This window comes from Colossoma macropomum, unplaced genomic scaffold (genome assembly GCF_904425465.1).
Source record: "Colossoma macropomum unplaced genomic scaffold, Colossoma_macropomum, whole genome shotgun sequence".
Lineage (NCBI taxonomy): Eukaryota > Metazoa > Chordata > Actinopteri > Characiformes > Serrasalmidae > Colossoma > Colossoma macropomum.
In genome coordinates, this window is record NW_023494801.1 from 24,713,464 (window position 1) to 24,741,165 (window position 27,702).

At 36.9% G+C, this 27,702-nt stretch overlaps 2 protein-coding genes across 8 annotated transcripts in view; both read right to left on the reverse strand.

Annotated features, from left to right (window-relative positions):
* Positions 1-4,964, reverse strand: part of iqck (IQ motif containing K) — a 59,253-nt gene extending 54,289 nt beyond the window's left edge. Inside the window, exon 1 of the mRNA XM_036589174.1 lies at positions 4,682-4,964. Within this exon, the coding sequence (XP_036445067.1) occupies positions 4,682-4,730 (49 nt within the window). The 5' untranslated portion in view covers positions 4,731-4,964. The remainder of the gene's footprint in view (positions 1-4,681) is intronic.
* Positions 4,965-23,584: 18,620 nt separating this feature from the next.
* LOC118820933 (SUN domain-containing protein 1-like) overlaps positions 23,585-27,702 on the reverse strand; it is a 79,161-nt gene continuing 75,043 nt past the window's right edge. For all 7 annotated transcript variants that reach the window (XM_036589276.1, XM_036589279.1, XM_036589281.1 and 4 more), the window contains one exon: positions 23,585-25,743. In XM_036589276.1, coding sequence (XP_036445169.1) covers positions 25,627-25,743 — 117 coding nt within the window. In that variant the 3' untranslated portion in view covers positions 23,585-25,626. The remainder of the gene's footprint in view (positions 25,744-27,702) is intronic.

Here is a 27,702-nt window from a genome sequence, read left to right on the forward strand (position 1 = left end):
CCAGTGGTGGGAGGCTATACCTGATTCCGTGTTAAGACATCGCTTTGTGATTCTCACGGACGTTGACAGAAGGGATTGGTGGGACAGGGGAGGGAGAGGGTGGTCACAGTAATCACATGAGAATACCTTATCTTAAATGTTTCATCATAGGACATTGTTTAGCTTTAATATTGATTATTTCACCTGTATTCTTGGGTTGTGTTTTTCAGTTTAGCGCATGGGATTCAGCTTGTGTCCCAAGTTGCTATAATAGATAGTTACAGAGTGATGTCATTCAATGTTAGGGGTCTAAATTTTTCATTCAACTTCTAGACTTCCTGCACAGGAATAAAGTGGATATTGCTGCAAGAGACATATCTTAGGCCAGCTGATACTGTGCGATTACAAGATAAAAGATATAGATTAGTAGTAGCCTCTGGAAATGGTTCAAATACCAAAAGGTGCTGCTATAGTAATGAAGCGCACATTAAGTACCTGTATTATCAAGACTAGTGCAGATACTACAGGGAAGCTAGCATTTTGCTGCACATCCATACAAGGGAAGAAAATGGCTTTTATTAGTGTCTATGCACCAATGATCTATGAACCACCTTTTTTTCCTAACATTACCGAAGAATTAATGGTTTTGGACAAATATTATTTAATTGTGGGCTCTAATATGAATTTTTACGGATCCAAGCCTAGATAGAATGCCCTCGCTCATTTCATCGGTTCAAGTAACTGCTTCCAAAGCCCTGAATAACTTAATTAAGGATCTAAACTTGGTTGATGCTTGAAGGCTTATGAACCCCACCGTCAGGGATTACACATATTCTTCACCTCATCATGTGTTCCAGAATGGATTTTATTGTCCTTTCAGCCGATCTGCTTCCTACAGTTTCTTCCACATAATTCCTCCCCAGACGTATATCAGACCATAATCCCATTATAACAAATCTTTGCTTTGACGCTGGCTACAGTAAAGCATCAAGAAGGAGGTTTTATACTTCTCTGCTCCAGAATGAAGTATTTATTAATCAGTTAAAGTCATAGATTTAAAAAAGAACTCCAACAATGGCTTGGGCTGCAATAACACTACCATTTCTTTTTCATTGCATCTTCAAAAATCCAGCCTGCAACAAATAAAGAGCCTGAAAGGAGCTGAAAGAAGAAGTTAAAAAGCATATAACATAAATAAAGACTCCCAACTAAAAGCTAAACAAATCAAATTAAATAATTTGTTAAAATATAGAGTGGAGTACCTACTGCATGTTACTAAACATAAATATTATTCACTAGGAAACAAGCCAAGTTGCCTCCTTGCATTAAAACTTAAACAACAAAGCAGTAAAAGGTCTATTTTGGCCATCAAATGTCCAAATGGAGGCATTGTCTCAAAGACCCTGATATCAGTGAAGCCTTTAGATCCTTCTTTACTAAACTATATACTACTGACACTCTGACACATCTGAAAACGATTATACAATTTTTTTCAATCCTTAAACCTTCCTTCATTGACACCATTGGAGGCAGATGATCTGGACTCCAATTACATTAAAGGAATCTTTATCAGCACTTAAATCTATATCTAAAGGCCGTTCTCCGGGTATAGACGGGCTGCCTGCAGAATTGTACCTAGCTCTGTGGAAAAAACTATAAATTATGCTATTGAAAAAGGAAGCCTTTATAGAGACCTCAACACTGCGCTTATTACTGTCATACCAAAACCAGGTAAGGATCCATTAAAATGTGCCAATTCTCGTCCTATTTCACTGATAAATGCAGATGTGAAATTACTCTTGAAAGTTCTAGCTCTTACGTTGGAGAAAGTGATAGGTAAAATTGATCCACCCAGACCAAACTCATGAAAGAGCACTTAGCTTCAGACAATATAAGAAGGCTTCTGTAAGTAATAGGAGAAGCACACAAGTTTTCATCTCCCTGTGGCCTCTTATTTCTTGATGCAGAAAAGGCTTTTGATAGGCTTGAGTGGCAATATCCATGGAGAGTACTGGATATGTTTAAATTTGGTCCAAACTTCATTAACATGATTAAGGTGCTATATTACAACCCCATTAGAGAAAGTTCCAGGAAAACATGTCTTCGCATCTTGCTCCAAAAAATCTGCCTCTGCAAAGACTTAACTTTTATTGACAATTTTAACCTTTTTTTGGAATCGCGCACACCGAGTTGATGGGATTCATCTGATTAAATACTGATTAAAACTGCTGTTAGGTCAAACTGATATCAACTCTACTGTTACCCAGAGCCATGGTGTCTTCACACTTCAGCTAAAGTAGCTAGTAGCTAAATCTCTTACTACTATTAATCTACAAAAAACTACTGGTGAAGACTTCCTGCGTCAAGCAGCGCCACTTAATTTAGAACACATAACATACATTTTTATCTTTGTTTTATCATGCAGAATTCCCAGGTTTCCATCAAAATAGCTCATGTAACTCCACTGCATGAAAGAGGTGAGGTGGCAGATGTAATAACTACAGACCAATCTCAAATTGTCCTGTTTAGCTAACATTTTAGAATTTCTAGTAAAGTCAACTTAAAACTATTTCTATACAAAAATTCCATCCTGTTTAATTATCAATCTAGCTTTAGAGAAAGACACAGCACCATCTCTGCTACCACACTGGTCTTAAATTTCTATATGGCCACAGACAGGAAGAAGCTTTGTGCTGCCATTTTTAATGATTTATCAAAGGCTGACACAGTTGATCACACTCTTCTTTTAAGGCACTTACAAAAGATTGGTTTTGATAAAAATGCACTAAAATGGACCCAAAATTACCTTTCACACAGACAACAATGTGTAGCACTGAGTAATTATAAATCGGATTTTTGACCATATCCAAAGAAGTACCACCAGGTTCAATTTTGGGCCCAGTTGTGTGTGTGTATGTGTATATATATATATATATATATATATTTATATATATATATATATATATATATTCTGTCAATACGTATATGAGATTGAACATTTCTCTGAAACATGATAGCCAGCAAGAACAGGATGGGAGTGGAAAGGATCAACACCTCCAAATAGATTGCAAGCTAATGACAGGTGGAGCAAAACTTAAATCTTAACTTGAGTGAAACTGAAATAACTTGATTTAACATTTCACTGATTAAACGTCCAGTATCCAAAAGCCCTGAGTTAAAACTACCTGCAAAAAGATATCAAAATGTAAAGCAAATATACTATACAGTCATGTTTGGAGAAAGAGGATTGTACACAGAGCCCGAGAACACACAGTAAAATGCAGGTGTGGGAGCATTATGATAAGGGCTGCTGCTCTGCAAATGGCGATTTTAGAGAATTTAGTCTCATTGACTAAGAAAGGGGAGAAGATGGATATTTCAACAAGACAACAAAATAACTCAGAACTACTATACTCGAAAGTTTAAATAGCAGTGCGCAATGAGGTAAAACCCAGCACCATAATAAGACAGTGGAAGCAATAAAAATTATCCCGGCTATCACCACGCGTCTCATATGCAGAAATGAACTGAATTTACATATCGCCTCCTTCCCCAAGAGGTTCAGCCCTGGCCAAACCAACTATCCCTATAACCCTTCCCCCTGAAGCCTGGGCTGAACCTCTTGGGGAAGGAGGGGATATGTAAATTCAGTTGATTTTTGCTTATGAGACGCGTGGTGGCGTTAAGCTGCCGGCAGACTTTCTAAAACGCTTGGCGGCGCCTCGCGTGTAACTAACCGCGAAAAGAAAACCCATAACCGCCGCTCTGGACGGCGTTTTAAAACATAGCACGCGCTTTATATGCCGTCAAAACCCTGACGAATTCTGGTCCTCTTGGCTTGCCATATAGACATAATTATCATTGAAATATTATGGAGAATTTTAAAAATTGCGCGTCCAACAGAAGGACCCTCGTAAACTTGGGGAATTAAAGATGATTTTCCGAGAGGAAAGGGCCAAAATATAACAAAGTTACTTCTTATTGTAGACGTCTTGAAGCTGTAAAGGCCAACAACAGCTTATTAGTTATTAATTTGTGGTGTTTTTTTTTTTTATGAAAGTACAAAAAGTTATTTATATGTATAAAGTCAAAAGACAAGTGTGTAAATTTGAAATGGATATATGCACTGGAAGTGTATCAAATAATAAAAACAAAAAATAAAAGAGGGTCTAAATATTCATTTCTAAACATATAGGATAAACATACATATATATAAGACCTCTCAATCAATGTGTACGGTTTTTCTGTATGGAAAAAAACAAACAAATAATTTACATTTACACTCTTTTTTTAGAAATGAGATAAGGTTTTGAATGCTGGGTTTATGAATACAGTGAAGTTCAAAATAATATACTTCTGCAATATATATCTTGCATTTATTTTCTCATCGTGTTAAAAAACGCCTCGATTTTGGTGTGTACTTGCTGTGAATAAGCCTTAACACTGAATTCTTAATGAGACACCTGCCAACTTATTGTAGTCTCTTGACATGTTAAAGCTTGCTGAACAACAGTCTTTCTATGGAAAATGTCCCTGGTCCCAAGTGATCCGATGATTAAAGCATTAAAATGGAAAAACTAGCCAGTTAGCAAGAGAACTTAATTCCTAACAGAGAACAAGGCAACTCTCAAAAAAACATCGTGATAATATCTGCTATATTTTGTTGCCGTTGTATATGCACACTTGTATTAATGCTGCTCACCATTGCATAACTGCCGCCAGGTCCTATTAGATCCAAACAACTCGGCCATGACTATTCGGCGTTAATGTTTACTAGCGGTAACTAAGGAAGCCCCATCTGAACATTTCCGCAAATCTGGACTCGTTTCATTACTGTTTTAACCAGAGGTTGTCTCACGTAAGGGGAAATGGCAATCCTCCGTTGTTTGGCTTTGAGGAAAGCGTAACGCCCGGCTTGACCAATCATCTCAGACCTTGATGTCAGTGACGCTGTTCCATACGTAAACTGGATCCGGTCATCCCGTTGTTTTCAATGGGCACTAGGGTGCCTTTTCAATTCCTTTTTTTAACTTGCCCTCAGCCACTTCCACTTACCACTCGCAGTCACATCCCACTTTTTCAGCGGCTCTGGTTCCGGAAGTGAAAATCCCATTTATTTGCTCCATAGACATTTCGAAAAATCCTTATATGAAGAGTTTTAAGCACTCAGGCAAAGGTACAAGACTGTGTACTTGTTTAACGTGTCTAATGTCGGAATGAACTACATATCCCACAAGGCACTGCGAATGGTTTCAACCAATCACTTTCAGCCCGTTTTCCGCCAACTTTTGCAGTCGTGTATTTTCGCTTTAAGTTTGTTGTAGACATCACTGTTTTTAATTACTATATATTGTATAGTTTTGTGCATATAATGTTTGAATTTTATCATTGTAGTTTTAACATTCTGTTTATTTTGTCTTTGTTATCACGTTTCTTAGCAGTCACAGTACAGTGAACCTTACCTCTATAAAAATTGTTATATTAATGAAAATATGGTGTGTTTGTTTTGTTTTGTTTGTTTGCTTGCTTGTTTGTTTTTGCAAAAAAAAAAAAAATCAGTTTAAGGAGCCTGTTAGAACATCATTTACTGCATTAAGTTTTATGTACAATCTTGGGATTGTATTATAATTACTTAATTAACTGCTCCATTTTGACGGCAGCGACCACATCATCATAGCTCCAATATCTTAAAAGCACAACACTGACAACGTACTGACATAGTACAGATTACTTTTGCTGTCCCGTCCACGTTGCCATGTGTTGTCACAACTTTCTGAGGATTTACATTTCATCTTTGCAGAGGTGTAAGTAACGAATTACATTTACTCTCGTTACTGTAATTGAGCATAGTTTTCCCTGTAACGGTACTTTTTGGAGTAGATTTAAGTCATAGTACTTTTACTCTTACTTGAGTTAATTTTTAATGAAATACTTTTACTTCGCTAGTTTAATTTTCATATTTTTACAGAGTAAAAATAAATTATGAGCGTATCAGCTTATCACCCAATAATAACAAAGCGCGGTTAAATTTAAAAGATTCACCAATCAAAAAACAGTAGCTCCAGCAGGAAAAACACTACAGAGATCTCCAGTTTATTGGAGAAGGTAAGAGAAGAACTGAACCAGCACACATGAGGAACAGACCGCGTCCACACGGGCATCTGTATTCATTTTCACACGAACTAAAGAAAACGGCGTTTCGGCCAAACACGAAACCTGCTGAGATCCGCTCTCACAACTCGACTCCAGCCTAAGGGCTAGATTATACTTTCCGCATCTAGTGTCGCGCGAACGATGACGGAAGGGGCGCGCGTACCTCGCGACAAAGACGCGTTTTATGCTAACTTACTTGCGGCATGTAGCAGAGGCGCGACGATATTCTCCTATCCGCTAGGTGGCCCTGTGTGAAAAATACTGATTTGGCACTGTCGTTCATTTAGGTAGCTAGTTAGCTATATTAGCATAAGTTACATTTGAACAGTTTCTATAACATACTGACTAGCTGCTAGACAAGGTAGCTCCAAAAATCAAAATAGCTACTGACTTACCTCATCATCAAAGTTTGAATGAGTTCCTTCATGGAAGAGTCAATAAAGGTGCCTGTATTTCTTAATTTCCGCCGCCAGCCTCTCCTCAAAAGTCTCCATTTTCTGGCTTGGCGTCCGCGTCGCACCGCCGCGTAGTTAGAAAATTTTCTGTGCGCGCGACGCGGCGATCGACAGACGCGCGGAGCGTTCGCGCAGGGGCGTGTCTGGATGTGTGACGCAATTTTAGCCGCGCGGACCCTTGCGACCTTCGCGACGCGTTAGCTATAAACCAGCCTTAAGGAAGCATTAGCCGAGCTAGCTGATCCGAGCTAAACAGATACCGTGTTTACGGTTTTCTTATCCCTTCTATGATGTTTCTGTTTATTAAACTTGAAATCTGTTGCGGGTATTTTAATACAAGTGTCTGTCAGCTACTTTAGTTAATAGGTGTCGCCCACAGCCCACAGTTCGTTTATACAGCCTAGTTTAGCTGCTGTTTTGGAGGTAAACGGTCGTGAACGGCTGTGAGATAGGTAATCTATCAATAAACTCTGGACAATGATTCTGTCGCGCTGTTGTTGACTGGCCTGATCTGATCCCTCCCCACCTCCCCGCTCTCTCACTGTCTCTCTCTCTGTGTCTCTTCCTCTCTATCTCTCTCCGCCCCGCCCCTCTCTCTCTCTCTCACACACTTCTTCTTTCTCTCTGTCTCTTCCTCTCTATCTCTCTCTTCCTCTCTCTTTCTCTCTCTCTGCCTTGGTGTTTGTCTTTACATTACAGTAAAAATCAAAGCTGGGTAAATTGCTGATGTTGCTGCTGATTTTAATGGTGTAAATGTTCTGAACAGATATCAGTGAAAATATACATTTTGAAGGCTGTGAGAGTTTCACATCTATTAACGTAAGCTAGAGTCCAGGAAGCTGATGGGCAGCAGGACTCTCATTAAAATTACATTATTAATTAAGCAGTTTACTCATAATTTTGACTCAGTTTTTTCTCTTAAATTAACTTAATTAAACTGTAATATCCTGCACAGTCTTTCAGGGATTCTAAAATACTTTAGCGGAAACAGATTGTTACGACCCGGTCTAGGGTCAGGCCATAACAGAATTGGGGGCTTGTCCATTTCTTGATTTTGTCCGGTGAGTATGTGTGTTTGGGCCGTTTGCTGGCAGTTTTCTTTTGGTGGGGGAGGTGTGTATGTGAGTAGTTTTGGATAGTGTTTAGTCTTTGGGAATTTGGAATTTGATCTTTAGTAGTTTTATTGCCCTCCCTTTGTTACAGAAATTGAAATGATATCTGTGATTAGTATCTGCCACGTTAACTTTAGAGCATTTATGAAAACTGCTAGTCAAACATTTAATTTCATCATAATATTATTTGAGTAATGTGGTTAAGCAATATAGAGTTTTTATAATATTTGTTCCCAGACAAAATCATTTTCTTGTTTAAATGTGAACATTAGGCTTTTGATTTTGGTTGTATTTGAAATAAGTGAATTTAGGGTTAGTATGTTTTAGCATTGTGATGTTAGTCTCCTAGTGTTGTCTCTGTTTAGTAGAATGATGGAGGCCTTGTTCATTTGTTGGTTTTAGTTATAGCTGTAGCTTTCACTTGGCTTTAGAAATGCTTCAAATACTTTGTGCAGTATCACTATTGCTTTCAGCCATTTGTACATTCGGTATCCCGGTTTGTTTAGGTTTTAGGAGGTCCTTTACCTATACTTGTTAAGAATTCAGTGTTTTAACCTTTGTTGCTGCTTGGTGGGACATGGTCCCTCTTTAAAATAACTGGCAACATGGCACATTATGCAGTAATGCAAACAGGTAAATGAATAGAAAGCTGAAATTCCAGGTGGATATTGAAGGCATTTTTCATATCAGGCAAGAATAATTACATATCACAGATGGAGATCCAGTCTCCCACTCTAGTTTTAGCCTGGCCATTCTGATTTAATACTTAAACAATAACTGGTAAGTTGTTGCTAGAGCAATTAAAAAAAAGTTAAATTACATAGATTTTGAAGGCATTAATAAGTTGTGGTTTCTATTTTTTCTTTTTAGGTTGCTGTGGAAATTTTTCAAAAATCAAAATGAAACAGAGAAGAAAATTGTCAGCCTGTTTCTAAGAAATCTCATAGTATTAGATCATGAAGGCTACAGAAACCCTGACTCTGTATGGGGTAGAATTGCTACTGATGCTTGGAATAACAAGTTGCGCATTAGAAAATGGCTCTATCAAATGTGGCAGGAGGAAGGGTAAGGTTTAAAGTCCAAGGCAGCAATCTGTCCAGTTAAAAAGGGTGATTACGAGGAAAGCACTCCAAGTGAAGCTCAACATGCTGTTTCAGCTAATGAGGAAGAGCAACTTTTCTGTGTTTGTGAAATGATTAAGGGCCCGAAAGAGCCATATGCCCAGTATTAGGCCTGCAAAGATTGGTTTCAACCTATATGTGTAGGTTATAAAAGCATAGAGGATGTCCATGTGATTTCTCCTTGGTACTGCCCATAAAGTACTCAAGAAAAGGGTAAGGGTAGAGGTAACAGGAAATATTCTCCACTCTCCAAGGGGAATGCCATCGGAGACACTGCAAAAATCAGGACAGGGAAACGTTAAGAGCACAACTTTGTGAATTTACACCAATGCATTTGCACACCAATAAAATTGCAAATGCTGATGAAGACAGAATATCTCATGGCAACATGACAGATATCCCATCACTTCCCATTCTTCAGAAAATTTCCAGTGAGAAAAAATTAGAAATCACTGTAATCCCAATGAGCTAAAATTGCCCCTAGGTGTGAGTGTGTGTGTGAATGTGTATGTCTGTCTGTCTGCCCTGCGATGGACTGGGGACCTGTCCGGGGTGTATCCTACCTTCCGCCCAATGACAGCTGGGATAGGCTCCAGCACCCCACCGCGACCCAGAAGGGTAAGCGGTTTAGATGATGTATGTATGTATGTATGTAATCCCAATGAATACCTGGAGTGACTTCAAATACAGAATTTACAAGATGCTTCAAAACCTCCTACAATCACCAAGCACAGCAGTTTTCAACATATGAATACATATGTATGATAATGCACAGCTCCATCTCTTGAGAGACGTCCAAAAGTCAAAAGCCTGACTGCTTTACCTAGATTCCACGGGACAGTTGTTTTAAAGCCAAGTTACTGCCAGCATAATATTCTGTATTATGTACTGTGCATATCAACACAGTCCACAAACAGAACCACTTTTCCAGTTGCAGAGATGCTTGGCTCTGATCAGAGTACTCCAACAATCCAGCACTGGCTAGCCTGTTTGGGCAGAGATTTTTTCAATGGATTTAAGATTCAGCTGTAACCACAAAAGGTGGAAATTGATTTTAGGTGGGCCATGATACATTCAGTTACACAGGTTTTTAGCAAATGCAACATTCAGGATTACATAAGAAGGTGTTTCTTAGTTTGCCAGCAGAAAGAGCAGTGCAACCTCACAGTAATCCACATATGCTCTGCTCACATGATGAAACTCATGTCTGTGAAGATTGCCATGGTAAAGACAAAGAAATCAATAAAGGATCTGTTCCTCCACTCCTGTTTTCTGGAACTAAGACACATAAAAATTCCTTCCTTGGTCAGGGAGAGGTAGATTTGAGAACAAGACAATTTAGTTGACCAATACATGTGCTGTGGATAACCTTTTATATACCATCCACTTGTCGATGAAGAAATTTCCCAAAATTGTAGAGGAGCTTGAGGTCTCTAAAGAATGAAAACCAGTGGATTGACTGCCTCCTGCCTCAAGTCCATTGCTATTTAACAAACATGCAGTGAGGGGAAGATTTTGTGGCCTAGTAACTTTCCAAGATTTCAGGGAAAGAAATACTGGGATTGCTTTGGTTCAGAGGAGGAATTCATATTGTGCCGTCTTGATTACCTCCAGGCAACACACTGGGAGATAACCTGCTCTTTCCAGAGCTGTCCATTGCCATCACTGAGAAGAACATCAAATCTGCTTAGAGTTTTATGAGTATACTGAATTTTATTCTGTAATTGAACAATATTTTTTACATATAAGTAATTATGAAAATTAAAACAATTTCTCTGTATTTTCTTTCTTTTTCTTTATGTTTCAACAGCAAAAGCTCTTTAAAAATGCACTTATTGTAACACGTAAAAAGCACATGTAATTTGTAAACATAGGACAAAAATGTGTAAATGCTTCCTATGTTACTCAGATTAAGTTAGTGTTTAACATTTTTTATCCATAGATGAAATGATTTCACAGCACTGCAGAGTTCAGTTGATTCTTGGGCAACAGTTTCCAAAACAGTATGTGGGTTGAAAAAGTAAGAGATTTTTTTGCACTATTGCTGCAGTTATGAATTTCCCTAATAATTCTAATATGTTAACAGTAGCTCTAAAATATTTGTTGCTGATTTCATAAATGTCACTTATATCACATTAATACTTACTCTGTCCTTACAAATCTGTTAATCTATTGCAGCAACAAGAAGGAGCAGCGTAAGGGTGTGAGAACAACACATTCTAGACTTTTAATGGTTATCTCCATGGCAACAACTACATCAGGACATTTGCCATCTGAGCTTTATCCAATGTCATTGCTATTGTCAATAACAGTCCTAGGAGAGAGGTCAGTTTTATTTTAAAATTGTAAAGTTCTCACATTCCCTTTTCAATTTATAAAAGTACCAGCCTGCAGCAGTGACGTACTGCCTCAGCAATAAGGTTCATTTCATTTGCTTTCATCCTCTTCATCAAGATGATTAGTGGTATTTTTATGATGGCACTGAAGAGCTGCATAGACCAGGCCATGGCAAAATGAAAGCAACAGCTTCGGTTCAGAGAATATTCTCCAACGCCATCCAGCTTTTGTGCATTCAAGTAAGTGTTTTTTTTCTGTAATACCACTTCTTTGTTAAAGAACTGTGAATCATCTAATAATGTGAAATTCCACTAGAGTTTGTTTTCAGCACATTATTTGGTCATTTTTCATCAATTTATTGTCCTTGATCTTGCAACCCAGATGCAACTACTTCATGCAATAGATACATGTAAAGACCATTCTTCTATTAAGATATAACATATTACACATGTAGAATCTAGGAGCGTAGTAATTTCTCAATCAACAATTTAGTTCAGAATGTAATTTAAATTTACAATATAAATAAAAATATAGTACATCTCGCAGTAATAAACTCACTAATAATATAATGTCTTGACCAATAATTGAATAATATTTTTACTGATAATCTAATTCCTTATTACTATTGAGAAGTTATGACATTTTCAGGTTGATCATATGCATTCATACCAGTACTTTTTTCATAGCACTACCAAAAACGTATCACAACTGTCTACATTTATTTCTGTCAAGTAAAACTTGCAGGTAGCTAGAAGTAACTTTAAATAGACTGTGTTGTCTGTTTTGCTCTGGAGGTCCATCTAGTAGCCACAATAGTACATAAAATAACATTCCTTGTGAAATTCCAGCATAACATCCTGCCCTGTACTGAAAACTAGCTCATATACATATTAAAATGCTCTGCAATGTAAAAAATTAAAGGTTATGTCAACTTTTTAGGTTAAATTTTATGTCAATATTCTGCACAGCTTTTTTCTCAACATAATTTAGTCAAAAGTTACTGCTTCTTTGTGAGGTCTACAAAATAGTGTTGAGATTAATAAGAAAAAACGCGGTGACTTCCTTGTAAGTTTAAGTTGCTTGAATATTTTGTTAGATTTTTACTAGGTATGCACAATGATATGTGAACAATGCTGGGATATGGTGCAACAATATCTGTATTTTATTAATTTTACTGCATTTGTAGCCCTAAAGAAATAAATGTTATACTTCTCTGTAATGCTAATCCTGGTGGATCTAGTTTCAATTTCTGCATTTTATGAATGGTTATGTATCATCTTAAGTGTTTAAAGCTCTTCTATGTGTTTGCAATTAAGAGAACATGAAACACTTGAGCAATCAGAAGAAAACATTGACCAAAACCAAAACCTGACATTCTGTGTTTCAGTCTCCCGCTCATATTTTAATCTGAAATAAACTTTATAAATATGTAATAAAAATTCACCTCATCATCCCATGCTTTTTGCTTCTCATTTTGAACACAGTTTATGCTCTGTGAACACAATTGCCAAAATAATTTTCTTAAGTCTCAGCCGTTAGTAAATCTGTGTATTTCTACAGCACAAACTGCAAATGCTTTCATACACAACTAAAAACAGTTAACTACACCTAACAAAACTGATACACGTAAAAACACACGAGAATAAACAGGATATCAATTTGCTCTTCCTATGTTTAATGAAAATCAAGCTCCAAAAAGGATATTGGCTGCAAAGACAATTTGCTTGATTGTGATATTATACCGACTGTATGTAAATACAACCCAATTTCCAAAAACGTTGGGCGCTGTGCAAAATGTAAATAAAAACAAAATTCAGTGATGTGCAAATCATTTGAACCCTGTATTTCATTGAAAACAGTACAAAGAAAACAAATCAAATGTTGAAACAGGAATTTTATTGTTTTTTGAAAAATATATGCCCATTTTGAATTTGATGCCAACAACACATTCCAAAAGGGGCGTGTTTACCCCTGTGTTTCATCAGCTCTTCTTTTAACAACACTCAATAAGTGTTTAGGAATTGAGGAGACCAATTGCTGTAGTTTTGAAAGTGATATGTTTTCCCATTTTTGCTTAACATATTTCAGATGCTTATCAGCTCGGGGTCTCCTTTGTTGTATTTTTCATTTTATAATGTGCCATATGTTTTCAGTGGTGATAGGTCTGGACTGCAGGCAGGCCAGTTTAGTGCCTGGACTCTTTTAATACGGAGCTATGCTGTTGTAATACATGCAGAATGTGATTTGACATTGTCTTACTGAAATAATCAAGGCCTTTCCTGAAAAAGACGTCATCTAAATAGCAACATATGTTGCCAAAACATGTATATATCATTCAGCATTAATGGTGCCTTCACAGATGTGCAAGTCACCCACGCCATGTGCACTAATGCACCTCTATACCATCATGAATACTGGCTTTTAAACTGTGCACTGCTAACAAGCTGAGTGGTCTTTAGCCTGGAGAACACAGTGTCCATGATTTCCAAAAACAATTTCAAATGTTCATTCGTTGGACCACAGGACACTTTTCCACTTCCCCTCACTCCATTTTAAATGAGCTTGGGCCCAGAGAAGGTGGCAGCGTTTCTGGATCTTGTTTATATATATGCTTTCTTTTTTGCGTTTATGAGTTTTAATTAGCATTTGTGGATGCAGCACCGAACTGTGTTCACAGACAGTGGTTTTCAGAAGTGTTCCTGAGCCCATGCAGTGATTTCCACTACAGAATCATGTCTGTTTTTAAAGCAGTGCCGCCTGAAGGCCCAAAGATCATGTCCAGCATATACTGGTTTTTGGCCTTGTCCCTTGTATACAGAGATTTCTCCAGATTCTCTGAATCTTTTAATGTTATTATGTACTGTACATGATGAGAAACAAAAAATCTTTGCTATTTTATGTTGAGAAACATTATTCTTGAATTGTTGCACTACTTGCTTGTGCAGTCTTTGACAGAGTGGCGAACCCCTCCTCATCTTTACTTCTGAAAGACTCAGCCTTTCTGGGATGCTCTTTTTATACCCAATCATGTTACTGACCTGTTGCCAATTAACCACCAGGTGTTGTTTTTAGCATTACACAGCTTCACCAGCTACCCGGCTATTGAACAGTTTCTACCCACAGGCTCTCAGGCTTCTGAACAAACTGTGATATTTTGGGTCCTACCCCTATTACCATTTCACTCTGTGACTTTGTCATTATTATTTATTATACCATATCACTGCTAGAGACTATAGCTCATCTGCTGCTGCACAGTTTGTTTTTCTGGTGTTTTCTGAAGCAATAGTAATAAACTAATAATAACAACAAAAAACAATAAAAAACCAAGTACAGTAAACAATTCCGCACTAGTGTAGATGTTTTGAAGTAGTTTGAAGTAGTTTATTTTTGGAATGGTTTTGCAGTGTTTTCTTACCTGAAAAGTATTCTGAGCATAGCATAACTGCTGAGCTGTGTGTTTCTGCAGAGGGTTGAGGGAGGACTTTTGAAAATGTGAACTTGGTACTAAAGAATGTTTTTTTTTTATTTATACCTATTTCCTAAATATTTTTAGTCCTTATTATTTTACATAAGCCAATAACTCTTTAATCTGTTAAAATAGTCATTAACTACACAGACCAGTTTTTGTTATTTATTTTAAATATTTAATTATCCTGTAGGGCGGCACGGTGGTGCAGTGGGTAGCACTGTCGCCTCACAGCAAGAAGGGCCAGGGTTCGATTCCCGGCGGGGCGGCCAGGGTCATTTCTGTGTGGAGTTTGCCTGTTCTCCCCGTGTCTGCGTGGGTTTCCTCCGGGTACTCTGGTTTCCTCCCACAGTCCAAAAACAAGCAGTCAGGCCAATTGGACATGCTAAATTGCCCCTAGGTGTGAGTGAGTGTGTGATTGTGTATGTCTGTCTGTCTGCCCTGCGATGGACTGGCGACCCGTCCAGGGTGTATCCTGCCTTCCGCCCAATGACGGCTGGGATAGGCTCCAGCACCCCACCGCGACCCAGAAGGATAAGCGGTTTAGATGATGTATGTATGTATGTATGTAATTATCCTGTCAACTTTAACTGGCTGAAATGGAGAATCTGCAGACAAGACACTGACACATTTGGTAAAATTGTGTCTCAGTATTATAATGACGGCTTTGTGATTCTGTTTCTGTTTTTTTTTCTGTTATAGATCAATTTCAGAGGTTGTACCTCCACTACTGCTATGCATGACCAGTGATGAGGCAAATGAGGCCTTGCACAAATCTGACTTACTGTCTGAGATTGTCAGTGAAGATGAAAAAGCTGACGTCCTTGTGAATTTTTTATTTTTGCTTTCAGAAATGAAGGATATGCATTTCTTTCTGGAAAATGTAAGAGATAAAATGAAGCTTAGAGTTAAAAAAAATTTGATTCCTGCACCCTTATTAGGCCATTCAGTTTTGAAGATTCAGAATGTTTGTGATTTAGACTCACAAAGACTTAGATTTTTGTGATTAGATTGATCAGTGACTCCTGTAACTGATTATTAGTTTAGCACTAAAATTATTTATTTATTTACATGTTTACTTATGTGTTTGTTTTAATGATTCCATGTTTGAAAAGCCAGTAAATATGTAAATTCATTTTTGAAGTAAAAACATTTTATTTTTATCCTTTAAAGGGTAAACTTGAAAGCAATTATACTTTCATATTTTTTTTTGTTTTTGCTGTAAATTATAGTGATTTAGGCTCCTTAAACGGTATCCTCAAACTATTAGATTTATTTTTATTGCTGTAACTGACTGTTTATCAGTTATGTCATTTATATTTATTGTTTGAACAACATTTTTGCTTCTGTAGTATTTCCTTAATTGATTTGGTTTTTTTTGTTTATTGGTTTTTGTTCACTGGTTTATTTATTTACTTATTTCTTGTTAGTTTTTGATTGGTGGATTGATGTGTAGACTGTTCCATGTTTCATTTTTTTTCTAGAAAAAAAAAACTAAAATTGTTCATGTTTTGATGAGATCAGTGTTTGATAAATAATGTTTCTTTATAAAATGTTTTGGCTCTTCATGTTGCACACTGCATTCACTCGACTTAGAAAGTGAGTCACATTGGAGGGTTATTAGTTTAGATGTTGCCTTTGTTAAAATTCTTTTATAGCAAATCTATGAATTATTCATTTCTGTATGCAATATTTAAAGTTGTGCCATGAGTTTAAAATAGCTTCACAACTAACATTATATAGGCTTCTTGGAATCTAAATATTCTTAAAGGGACTAATCTAATTACCTCCCAACGTTTTCTTGAATCAGAAGTGTGAGTAACATACAAAATATTCATGAATGTCACCTTCATGGTTTTGTAAAACTAAACAGAAAAACAACAGATTTCCAGGACAATCTTTATGATGCTACAGGAAATGTACATGGTTTTTGATGGGCAATATTTCCTTGTATTTCTACTGTTTTATACATAGAATCTCTTGCAGAAGCACTCAAACATCCTGTTGAAAGATCCTATCCTGGGGTGGGGGGGTTGGGGTCAAGGGTTTTCTACAACCCCAATTCCAAAAAAGTTGAGACACTGTAAAATGTAAATAAAAACAGAATGCAATGATTTGCAAATCTCATAGACCTATATTTTATTCACAATAGAACAGATGCTGAAAGTGAGACATTTTACCATTTCATGAAAAACATTAACTCTAATTAAGCAGTTTGGAACTAATTCACATGACTGGGTATAAAAAGAACATTTTAGAGACGCAGAGTCTCTCAGAAGCAAAGATGGGCAGAAGTTCACCAATCTGCAAAAAAACTGTCCAAAAATTGTGGAACAATTTCAGAAAAATGTTTCTCAACTTAAAATTGCGAAGACTTTGGATATCCCACCATCTACAGTACATAATATCATCAAAAGATTCAGAGAATCTGGGGAAATCCCTGTATGCAGGGCAGTATTAGATGCTTGTGATCTTTGGGCCCTCAGGCGGCACTACATTAAAAACAGGCAAACAGGCATGAGTCTGTAATTGAAATCACTGCATGGGCTCAGGAACACTTCCAGAAATCATTGTCTGTGAACACAGTTCACCGTGCAATCCACAAATGCAAATTAAAGCTGGATCATGCAAAGAAGAAGCTATATGTCAACACGATTCAGAAATGCCGCCGTCTTCTCTGGGCCAAAGCTCATTTAAAATGGACTGAGGCAAAATGGAAAACTGATTCTGTGGTCAGATGAATCAAAATTTGAAATTGTTTTTCGAAACCACTGACACCGTGTCCTGCGGACTCGAGGAGAGGGACGATCCAGCTTTTTATTAGTGCACAGTTCAAAAGCCTGCATCTCTGATGGTATGGGGTTGTGTTAGTGCCTACGGCATGGGCAGCTTACACATCTGGAAAGGCACTGTCAATGCTGAACAGTATATAGAGGTTTTAGAACAACATAAGCTCCCATCAAGTTCTAAATGAGTTAATGTTTTTCATGAAATGGTAAAATGTCTCACTTTCAACATCTGATATGTGTTCTATGTTCTATTGTGAATAAAATATGGGTCTATGAGACTTGCAAATCATTGCATTCTGTTTTTACTTACATTCATTTACATTTTACACAGCACCCCAGCCTTTTATGAATTGGGGTTGTATTTTAGGTGTCCCAACATAAGTCTTTCAAAACCTATCTGAGATTTCAGCTTCTTATTGATTTAGTGGTGAGAAATGTTCCTCAATGTGCCACATTACCAGCAGTGAGATGTGAAATCACTATGGACCAGACCATTTTTAGGGGGGAGACTGGTTCTCCTTTGAAAATATCTCATTTGTTTGGCCCATGATCATTATGGACCTCAAAATCCATCTGCAATTTTAGCTTACTGAAATTTTCTTGAATGAACTATTGCTTTATGTGTCATGTTAACACCTATTTCTGAAGTAGAAATTGTTATCGGCTAGACTGAATCCAATTCTTTTTGTACAGGGGGAACTGTTCTCCTTGAGATTCCGCTATGACATGGTCTGACATGAATAAGGCCTTCAGTATCTTTGAAGAAATTAAGCATTTTATTAATTCATGTGTGTACATTACTGCCATGTTGCCAGTAATTTTATTATTAAAACATCATCTGGGGCCAGACTAAACGTACACAACATAAATGTAGCACAACGTAAATAACATCTTCAACATCTCCCTGGAATTTCAGCTTCCTATTCATTTCATTTCACTTACCTGTGTACATTGCTGCATAATATGCCATGTTGCCAGTTATTTTAATGTCTTAAATCAGGTTGGGCCAGGCTAAAACCAGGTTTTTCTTACAGTGGGAGACTGAATCTCTGTCTTTGATATCTAATTTTTCTGGTCTGATGTGAATAAGGCCTCCAAAATCCAACTGAAATTTCAGCTTCCTATTCATTTACCTGTGGGTACCACTGCTCTATGTGCCATGTCGCCAGTAATTTTTAATCTATTAAATCAGCTTGGCCCAGGCTAAACCAGGTTTTCCTTACAGTGGGTGACTGGATCTCTGTCTGTGATTTGTAATTATTCTGGCCTGATGTGAACAATGCCTTCAATATCCACCTGGAATTTCAGCTTTCTATTAATTTCATTATGCGCATTACTGCATAATGTGCCATGTTGCCAATTATTTTTTATGTATTAAATCAGGTTGGGCCAGGCTAAAACCAGGTTTTTCTTACAGTGGGTGACTGAATCTCTGTCTTTGATATCTAATATTTCTGGTCTGATGTGAATAAGGCCTCCAAAATCCAACTGAAATTTCAGCTTCCTATTAATTTACCTGTGGGTACCACTGCTCTATGTGCCATGTTGCCAGTAATTTTTAATCTATTAAATCAGCTTGGCCCAGGCTAAACCAGGTTTTCCTTACAGTGGGTGACTGGATCTCTTTCTGTGATTTGTAATTATTTTGGCCCATGTGAACAATGCCTTCAATATCCACCTGGAATTGCAGCTTTCTATTCATTTACCTGTGGGTACCACTGCTCTATGAGCCATGTTGCCAGTAATTTGTAATGTATTAAATCAGATTGGGCCAGGCTAAAACCAGGTTTTCCTTACAGTATTACAGACACTGTATTTCTGTCTTTGATATCTATTTCTTCTGGCCTGACACGAATAAGGCCTTCAAGGCCTTCAAGTAGGAGACTGGGTCTCTGTCTGTGATTTGTAATTATTGTGGCCTGACGTGAATAAGGCCTTTAGTATCCACCTGGAATTTCAGCTTCCTATTCATTTCATTGTGTGCATTACTGCTCAATGTGCCATGTTGCCAGTTATTTTAATGTATTAAATCAGCTTAGGCCAGGCTAAAACCAAGTGTTCCTTACAGCATTACAGACACTGTATTTCTGTCTTTGATATCTATTTTTTCTGGCCTGACACGAATAAGGCCTTCAATGCCCTGGAATTTCAGCTTCCTATTTATTTACCTGTGGGTACCACTGCTGTATGTGCCATTTAGCCAGTAATTTTTAATGTATTAAAAATTTGTGGGCACCAAAACAGTAACATGTCAAAACATTTTCACAACGTGCCTGTTTGCTGAGACAATAAGCTTGTTATCTGTGCATAGACTTAATGTGGGATCCCCTATAGAGTCAATTTTGTGCCAAAATGTGTGAGAGAAGATTATGATGTTTGAGACAGTAATATTACACTTTGAGAGGACAGCGATGGTCTGAGCACCCAGATAATTAACTTGAATGTAAATGCCTTCGGATGTGCACAGCAAAAACTCTGGTTTTATTCAAAACTTGAAAATCTGCACAACAATGCCTTTCTCTTTCAGGATTCGAATGTGCAAAACACTCTGGTTTCATGCAAAACTTGCAAACTTGCTTAATAGTGCTCTTGACCTTCAAATCAATACATTTTTGCTCCCAACTCCACAACACTCTCTCAGGTTTCACATCTGCTCAATGTAAAATGTTTGTGTCAAATCTACAGTCAAGTGGATGTTCCAACCAATTGCGACACAGTTTACTGAAAAAAGTGAGTGATGATTGGTTAAGTCGAGATGCACCAGCCCGAATTATTCAAATAAAGTATGCTTTACTTTATTTGCCAGAATGGTGGGTGTGCCTTAGGTAGTATTTGTGAGTGTTTTTTAAGGTGACCAAATTGCTATTTAAAAGTGGCTTGTCAATAACACAGCCTTGATAACTTATTTCAAACATCTCAATAACTAGCGAAGCTAACCTAGCTAACTTGGCTTATTTAACTAGCTTACCGTCTTGCTTTTTCACTTTATCAACCTCAAACATAGGTAACTATACCAGACTCCTGAGTGATGCTTTGTACTCTCTCTAGATTCAACAGTTGATGAATTTTCAAGGAAAGTAAGTCGACTGTTTACATATAACAAAAAAGGTTTGTTGCATGGCCCATCTCATGGAAAATCTAATTTGACTTTTTTTTTTAAATAAGGGTTTGATGTAGTGTGTAAACAACGTTAAAGTTTCACAAGATGTAATTCATTTCCCGGTCTATATATTGAAATAAAGTTACAAAAACAGCCTGATTGTGGTGTCAGGAAAACCAATGTATTTACATAAATTCAAATACTCAGCCTACACCAGTTTAGCCCCACCCAATCATATTAAAATTATAAGGAGTGTTTTTCAGGCCCAACTTATTTTTTTAATGAGGCACAACGTAGAGCAGCCAATCAGAACAGACCTTATTTACCTATCTGTCATAAGTCACATTTCACAAAGATATAAATTTACAAAGACATCATTTTAAGAGATAAAAGAGTGAAAATGGTCATATAAAATAATTATGACTGTTTTGGTACTTAAACCCACAAAATGGCATAAGTAAACCTCAAAGAAAAAGTCCAAGAAAAGTGTAGGATAAAGGCCCTGTAATAGTTTCTCTCCTATAGATACTCATAGTTCTCCTAATAGATCTTGATGCTGCCAACAACAACAGAGCTTAGGCTCAGTTTATTTTATTTCAGATGATGAGTGAAGAGTTAAAGTTCGCCTCTGTAAGCTGAAAACAAGTGAAGCATCAACAGCATCAGTAAGCCATCACTCAGCACTTAAATTCAGTCTTACTGGAGAAACTTACCAGGCAAACTGACCTTTTTTTCCTCATGGTAGGAAAAAAGGAAACAGCTCTCTCTATTTGACAGATTTTAAAAACGTCTGCAGGTAAAACAAGTGCAACATTCATCACAAGGCTGAAGTTGACTTTTTATTCGCTGCCTTTTTATTGGAATTTGTTGTTCCACCTTAAATGGTGCATCAGGTGCCAAACGTAACTGCTGCACCATTTAAGTTGGAACGGAAAATTCAAATAAGAAGCTGCTGCTGAAAAAAGTCAACTTCAGCTTTGTATGTTTACCATAATTTTGCTGTTATTTCTGTAAACTTTATTCAGCTTGGCCGTTTTGGTTCCTGTTGTTGTCTTAATTCAGTTCAAACTAGCCGTTGTTTTTAGTTGGCTGAGCTAGTTTTAGTGCTGAGCTAGTTTTTATTTTAATTGTATGTGCCCAATGTTCCCAAAAATCATCAAAAATCATCTTCAAATAGTTAGATAAGTTCAATAGGACTTAAAAATCCTTTCCTAGTGTAATGCACTATTCTTTATGTATACCAGTATGTCTGTCATGCACTCTTCTATAAAGAACCATGAACTCTTAAAGAACACTTTCCATAATTAAAGGGTTCTTTGGGCCATGAAAGGGTTCTTATGAATGTGCTGTAGATGGTTCTATATGGATCCATTTTGAAAAAGGTTCTATATTGCACCAAAAAGCGTTCTTCTATTGTTACAATGTCAAGCTTGTAACAATAGAAGAACCCTTTTGGGTGCTATATAGAACACTTTTCAAAAAGGTTCTATATAGAACCATCTACAGCACATTCTCCATCAATCTAAAGAACCATTTAATGATGCAAAGAAACCTTCAATTATGGAAAGAGCTCTTTGAGAGTTCATGGTTCTTTATAGAACCATTTTCGGTCCCATTTTATATTACGTGTCTTTAATAACTGTGTAGTTACATGTGAACAACATATGCAACAACAATGTAACTACTAATGATTTAGTCACTGTTACAGATGGATTGCAGAAGTACAACTTATGTAATTACACATGAATCAACTTCAGTTTTACCTTATGTAATTACACAAGTGTATCTTAATAGTTGTAACAGCCTATTCTCTCTCATGTAATTACACAAGGGTAATAACGCAAGGTAGTTACATTTGTAATCAGACTGGAACAGCATTTTTGTAGAAGTTTTTTTTTCAACAGTAGAAGGAAGTATTTAATAACTGCCATTAAGACATTACTTACACTGTATCTGCCAGCCTTCCTAACTTTTAGCTAGCATTTATGTTGCTAGTGTTGTGACACTGTAACCAGTTTCAGCTTTAAACCATTCTGTAATGTGACAGTACAGTCAACGTCCACTTATCTTAAAATGTAACTTTTATAACATTAATTAAATGTGTTGTATTAACCCCCAAAGCAATGTCTATATTACCACTCCATTATTACACAGTACCTACATAACAACTACACAGGAACTGTCCACTTATTTTAAAGTATAATTGTAACACTACACTACAGGAGAGTTCCTGTGTAGAAGATACACTTGTGCAATTACATTAAGCAAAACTGAAGTTGATACACGTAATTACATAGGCTGTACTTCTGTAATCCATCTGTAATGTTGACTAAATCATCAGTAGTTACAGTGTTGTTGCATATGGTATTCATGTGTAACTACACAGTTATTAGAGACACTTAATCTAAAGTGGGACCCCATTTTCTTTGCTAAAGAGCCCTTGAAGAACCATTCTTTTTAAGAGTGTGGTTATCTGTGTGCCTTGGATTTTGTATTTTAGTTGGAAAGGTAAAAAAAAAAAAATTATATACAGCGATACACTACTAACATGCCGCCATTAAAAGGCTCTAGTACTGTTATCATTATGAAGAATGCACACCGACTTGTTTAGGACTGGAAGATTAGGACTACTGAGTCAGGACTTGAATCGAGACTCTACTCTCTTGACTTAGGACTTGAGTGTCAAGGCTTGAGACTTACTTGCTACTTGCAACTTAATGACTTGTTCAAACCCCTGCTATTTTGGAGTTCCACCAGATTTGTGCCATTCCAATCTATTAATGTGAATGAAGATTGGAACACTGACTGTCATGACATGATAATACATGGACATCATATACCTTACTCATACTGATCATATTATTCCAGTAATCATGGGCAGTCAGATCCAGAGCAACAGAATCCCTTCCCTGACCACCACTATAAACTTCAACCATTGTAAAGTGAGTGTGTGGTTTAAAATGGAGAATCTTAGGTAACCCTGTTCAACTTGCCTTGAGAATGCATTCAATGCTTGTGAAAGGTGTCAGAGGCAAACTTTCTGTTCAATCACAGAAGTAAAACCTGCACAGGTTATAGGTATGACAAGTTTATTCCAAGTTTATGGCTAAAAAATAACCTCTACCCTCGGGTGGGTGGAAGCTCATAAAATAAATAAATAAACAGAAACAAAAACAAGCAAGAAAACATAAGATTTTGATGCAAAATGAAAGAAATCCATAGAATCTGTTTAGTCCAGTTGATGACTTGGCAGATAAGTTAGAGCAGCAGCAGTAACAGCAGAAGCAGACTCTAGCTGTAGGTCTAGCTGTAGCCAAAGAGCAGTGCAGAGCTATAGGGCTGTCACAATCAAGAGTGAAATTGGAATATTTGAAAAAAGTTCAATTAAAAAAAAATCTAATTTAAATGTAGAAAATGTCTATTTGAACGTCAAAAGCTATCAGCAGCCGCACCCAGTATGTTCCTGGCCAGGTGTTGTGTGTCATTCTTATCACTCCTGTGGCTTATAAACATGGCATTAATTACTATAAACAAACAAAACAACAACCATCCATTTGGCTTTAAAATGAACTGGAATACTGGCATCTGGTAGCTCTTTAGCAACTCAATTTTTATTATTGAGATTTGTCTGCTTTACAAGCTGAATAACAAAAACAGGCAGAAATACAGTGCAAAAGTTAGGCTTAGGCTGGCAGAGAAAATTGTATGTAAAGCTATTTATGTAAGAAGAAAAGAAAAAAAAAGAAAAACAACAAAAACATCACTACCGCTAGAATAAATACAAATAAATAAATGAACCATACATTATGATTTCATGCCTTTCAGTGTTTTAGCCATTTCTAAAACCTCTCCTCAAGGATGCCTAGTATTTACAATCGCCTTCCAATTCTTGCTTCAGGCAGTCAATCTTTAATTCAGTTATATCAGGTGTGCTGGTGGAGGAATTTAACAAAACTATGTAATGGCTGGAGGGCACAGAGAAGTCAAGAACCAAAGCAGTGTTTTTCTAACTGTATTGTTTGGAACAACATATCAATAACTACTGATAACAAGAAACTGGTGTTACTATTACCATATTTACATTTCTTTGTATTTGTTGTAATATTATATAGTGTTGTAACTGACAAGAACACACTTGCTGCCTAGACAAAATTGTTTAAACATGATTTTTGCACAGAATTGTATGTTCTTTTTCTGACAAGCCACCACCCCAAACCTGGGTGCTAAAGATACATCAGAATAGGCCTATGTACCTTCTTTTCACAAACATCTTTTAAATATTTGACAAAAAACACAGAGGGAAAACTCAGATTTAATTTCTGATTTCATTTGTCCTACAGAGTTACTACTAAAATCCTTATCCCCATTCCAGTTGCACTCAGACTAAACAACCTGGACAATAAAACTGCCTTTATGTAAGAAATTATAGTAATAATATACCACAAAATGTGAGCTCTGATCAAACCAGATCCAGTTAGTTTAACTGCTCTGCATTCGTAGTGGTTTAATTATCATAGAAAGGTTCCAACCTATTGCATTGCTCCTACGATTAGATCAGTCCAAACAAGAGCACTGTGAACAACTGGCATGCTTTGTTACTGGTTTTACTGCAATAAAGACTTTGCTTTTTCTGTCAAAAAGAGATATCATTTTTTCCTAACAATTTTAATTAAATTTTCAATTCAATTTTAATAAAAAAAAATGCCATACAGAGACCAAAGACAAAAAAGCACTATCCATCAAAGGGGACAGATACCTGACTAGGTTAAGTGCTATTTAGGAATATGTAGGCATTTGCAGTGCAAAAGTGAGTTAATGAGATGGAGTCCAGATCTGTTATTATCCAGGTCTTCCTTCTTTCCATTTCCACTGTTACTCTATTTTTTTAATGTTTCATTCATGCATTTGCCTTCTGCAACTTTGATTAAAATTCTACAATCAACTTGAACAACATGGGTTACAAAAATGTGTTTTAATACTAAGTCCATCCATGTTGAAAAAAATAAATAAATAATTAAAAAAAAGATCAGTTTCCTGTTCCAAAAAAGGTCCAGTTTCCAGTATTGGTAAACACTGAGTATGTTATTAGATGTTGCTATACAGTGGGTGCCTTTTTATTTAGTGTCAAGGTGTCCATGGACTCTGAAGCGATAGAGGCAGGTGTACTCAGGATGGCCCCAGTTGGAGAGCACTCGCATCTCAATGATCTGGAAGGTCCTGTCATTGTTCTCCTGGCAGAAATAAAAATAAATAAATACATTAATTAATTAATTAAAAAATCAACAGTGAACAGTCAGTCAGAAACAGACAGATATACCGTGGCCCCAAAAGTATTTGGTCACTAACCATTTAAGCATTGGTAAACTTTAAAGAATTTGTTCGGTCACTTCATAGAATGCTTTAAAAAATAGTATTTATTTCTCAGAAAAACACTTTTAGCACAATAGAGACAGACTGATGTTAGAGTTAGACTCTTCGTGTGGAAAGATTTCCAAACAGACTGCACTAAGGGTCCTGTAAAGATGGAAACATGAAATTCTGGGGATGTTTAAGAAAAAAGGTGTTGGTAAGCTTGTGTTCACTGAGTGGATTAAGAAGTATATATTTTTGATGCATTTTGAATATAAACCTGCAAAAAAATGTTTTAATCCGAAACACCAGCACCAGAAAATCTGAGTCTTTGAATAGCATGTGTGGTAATGACTGGGTATGGTCATAATGATCAAGGGGAAGTGCTAGAGAAACCAAGAGACATGGTTCCAACAGTCTTTTTATTATACACAAAAACGACTAAACCTAAATAATAACGAAGGTCGACAAAAAAAATAAAATAAATAAATAAAAAAATAAATCAGAACACTGACAGGAAATACCAAAAAGACTTCACCACTTTATAGTGCAAGAGACTTCGGCATCATTCAGAAGCTAACCAGACACAAATCATGGGGGAAACAAAGCATGAGACACTTACAAAACCACTACTCAGGTACTGTTGAAGCTAACTAAAATCACTGCTGTTCAACCGCAGCAGTTAAGAGACTTTTTTTGCTTTAACACAGTGAGCTTGCACCTCTTTATTTCAGAAAAATACAGGGTGTGCAAGCTATACTGAACTCATAGAACAACTAAACCTAGTGGCAGACCCAGCTGAACAGCATCCTTTCTCCACAAGCATAGTAGTAAAAGAGGCAAAGCCACAACGTCATAAATATAAAATATAAATATAAAAGTACGCTTACCTGTTAGCATGTGCTGCCATTCAGATATACACACTTTCTGAATGGCCTCCAAATCTCTTATCCGCAAACCAGAGTCAGTGAGAGTTCTACGAAGTTCAGTTTCTAGTGGTGGGTGTTTTGGGCTGGGTGTTTTAGGAATCGTCATAACAGTTTAAAATAAAATACATTTTGTTTCCTAACACAATGAACTTAATACATTTTAAGTATGGTACAAATGTCCAAATACTTTCTGGGGCCATTATAAACAGAATGAGGTTTCACAATATTAGAAATATGCAATACTATGAACTCTACTATTTTTGCAGCTTTTTACATTTTCAATTCACTGTTGCATATTACTCGCAATTAATTGCAACCACTGACCTTTCTCTCATTGGATTCGGATTCATTGAATATCAGACCAGTTATAACAGTTTGCAGTGACAACACCTTTGGTCTAAAACTAGGACTGCTTAACATAAGATCTCTTACATCTAAAGCCGTCGTTGTAAATGAAATTATTACCGATCATGATCCAGATGCTCTGTGCCTCACAGAAACGTGGATTAGACCCGATGAATACTTTGGTCTAAATGAAGCCACCCCCACAGGCTACAGTTATGCGCATAGCCCTTGTTTAAGCGGCCGGGGTGGAGGTATAGCAACTATCCATACAAGCGCTTTAGGCGTGAGCCAGAAAGTAGGCTACAAATTCTCTTCTTATGAAGTTCCCACTCATTACTGCAGCCACACTTTAGACTTAATTCTGACCTTTGGTGTAAACAAAGATCACTTAGCCATTCTCCCCCAGAGCATAGCAGTCTCAGATCATTACCTAATCTCATATGAATTTCGCTTTAGTGGTAATGTACTGTGATGAAGCAGACTCAGAAACTTGTGAAGGATCCATGGGCAGATTTATTAACAATTGGGCAGTCCAAAACTCGTAGTAAAAAAAAGCAAAAGGGACAA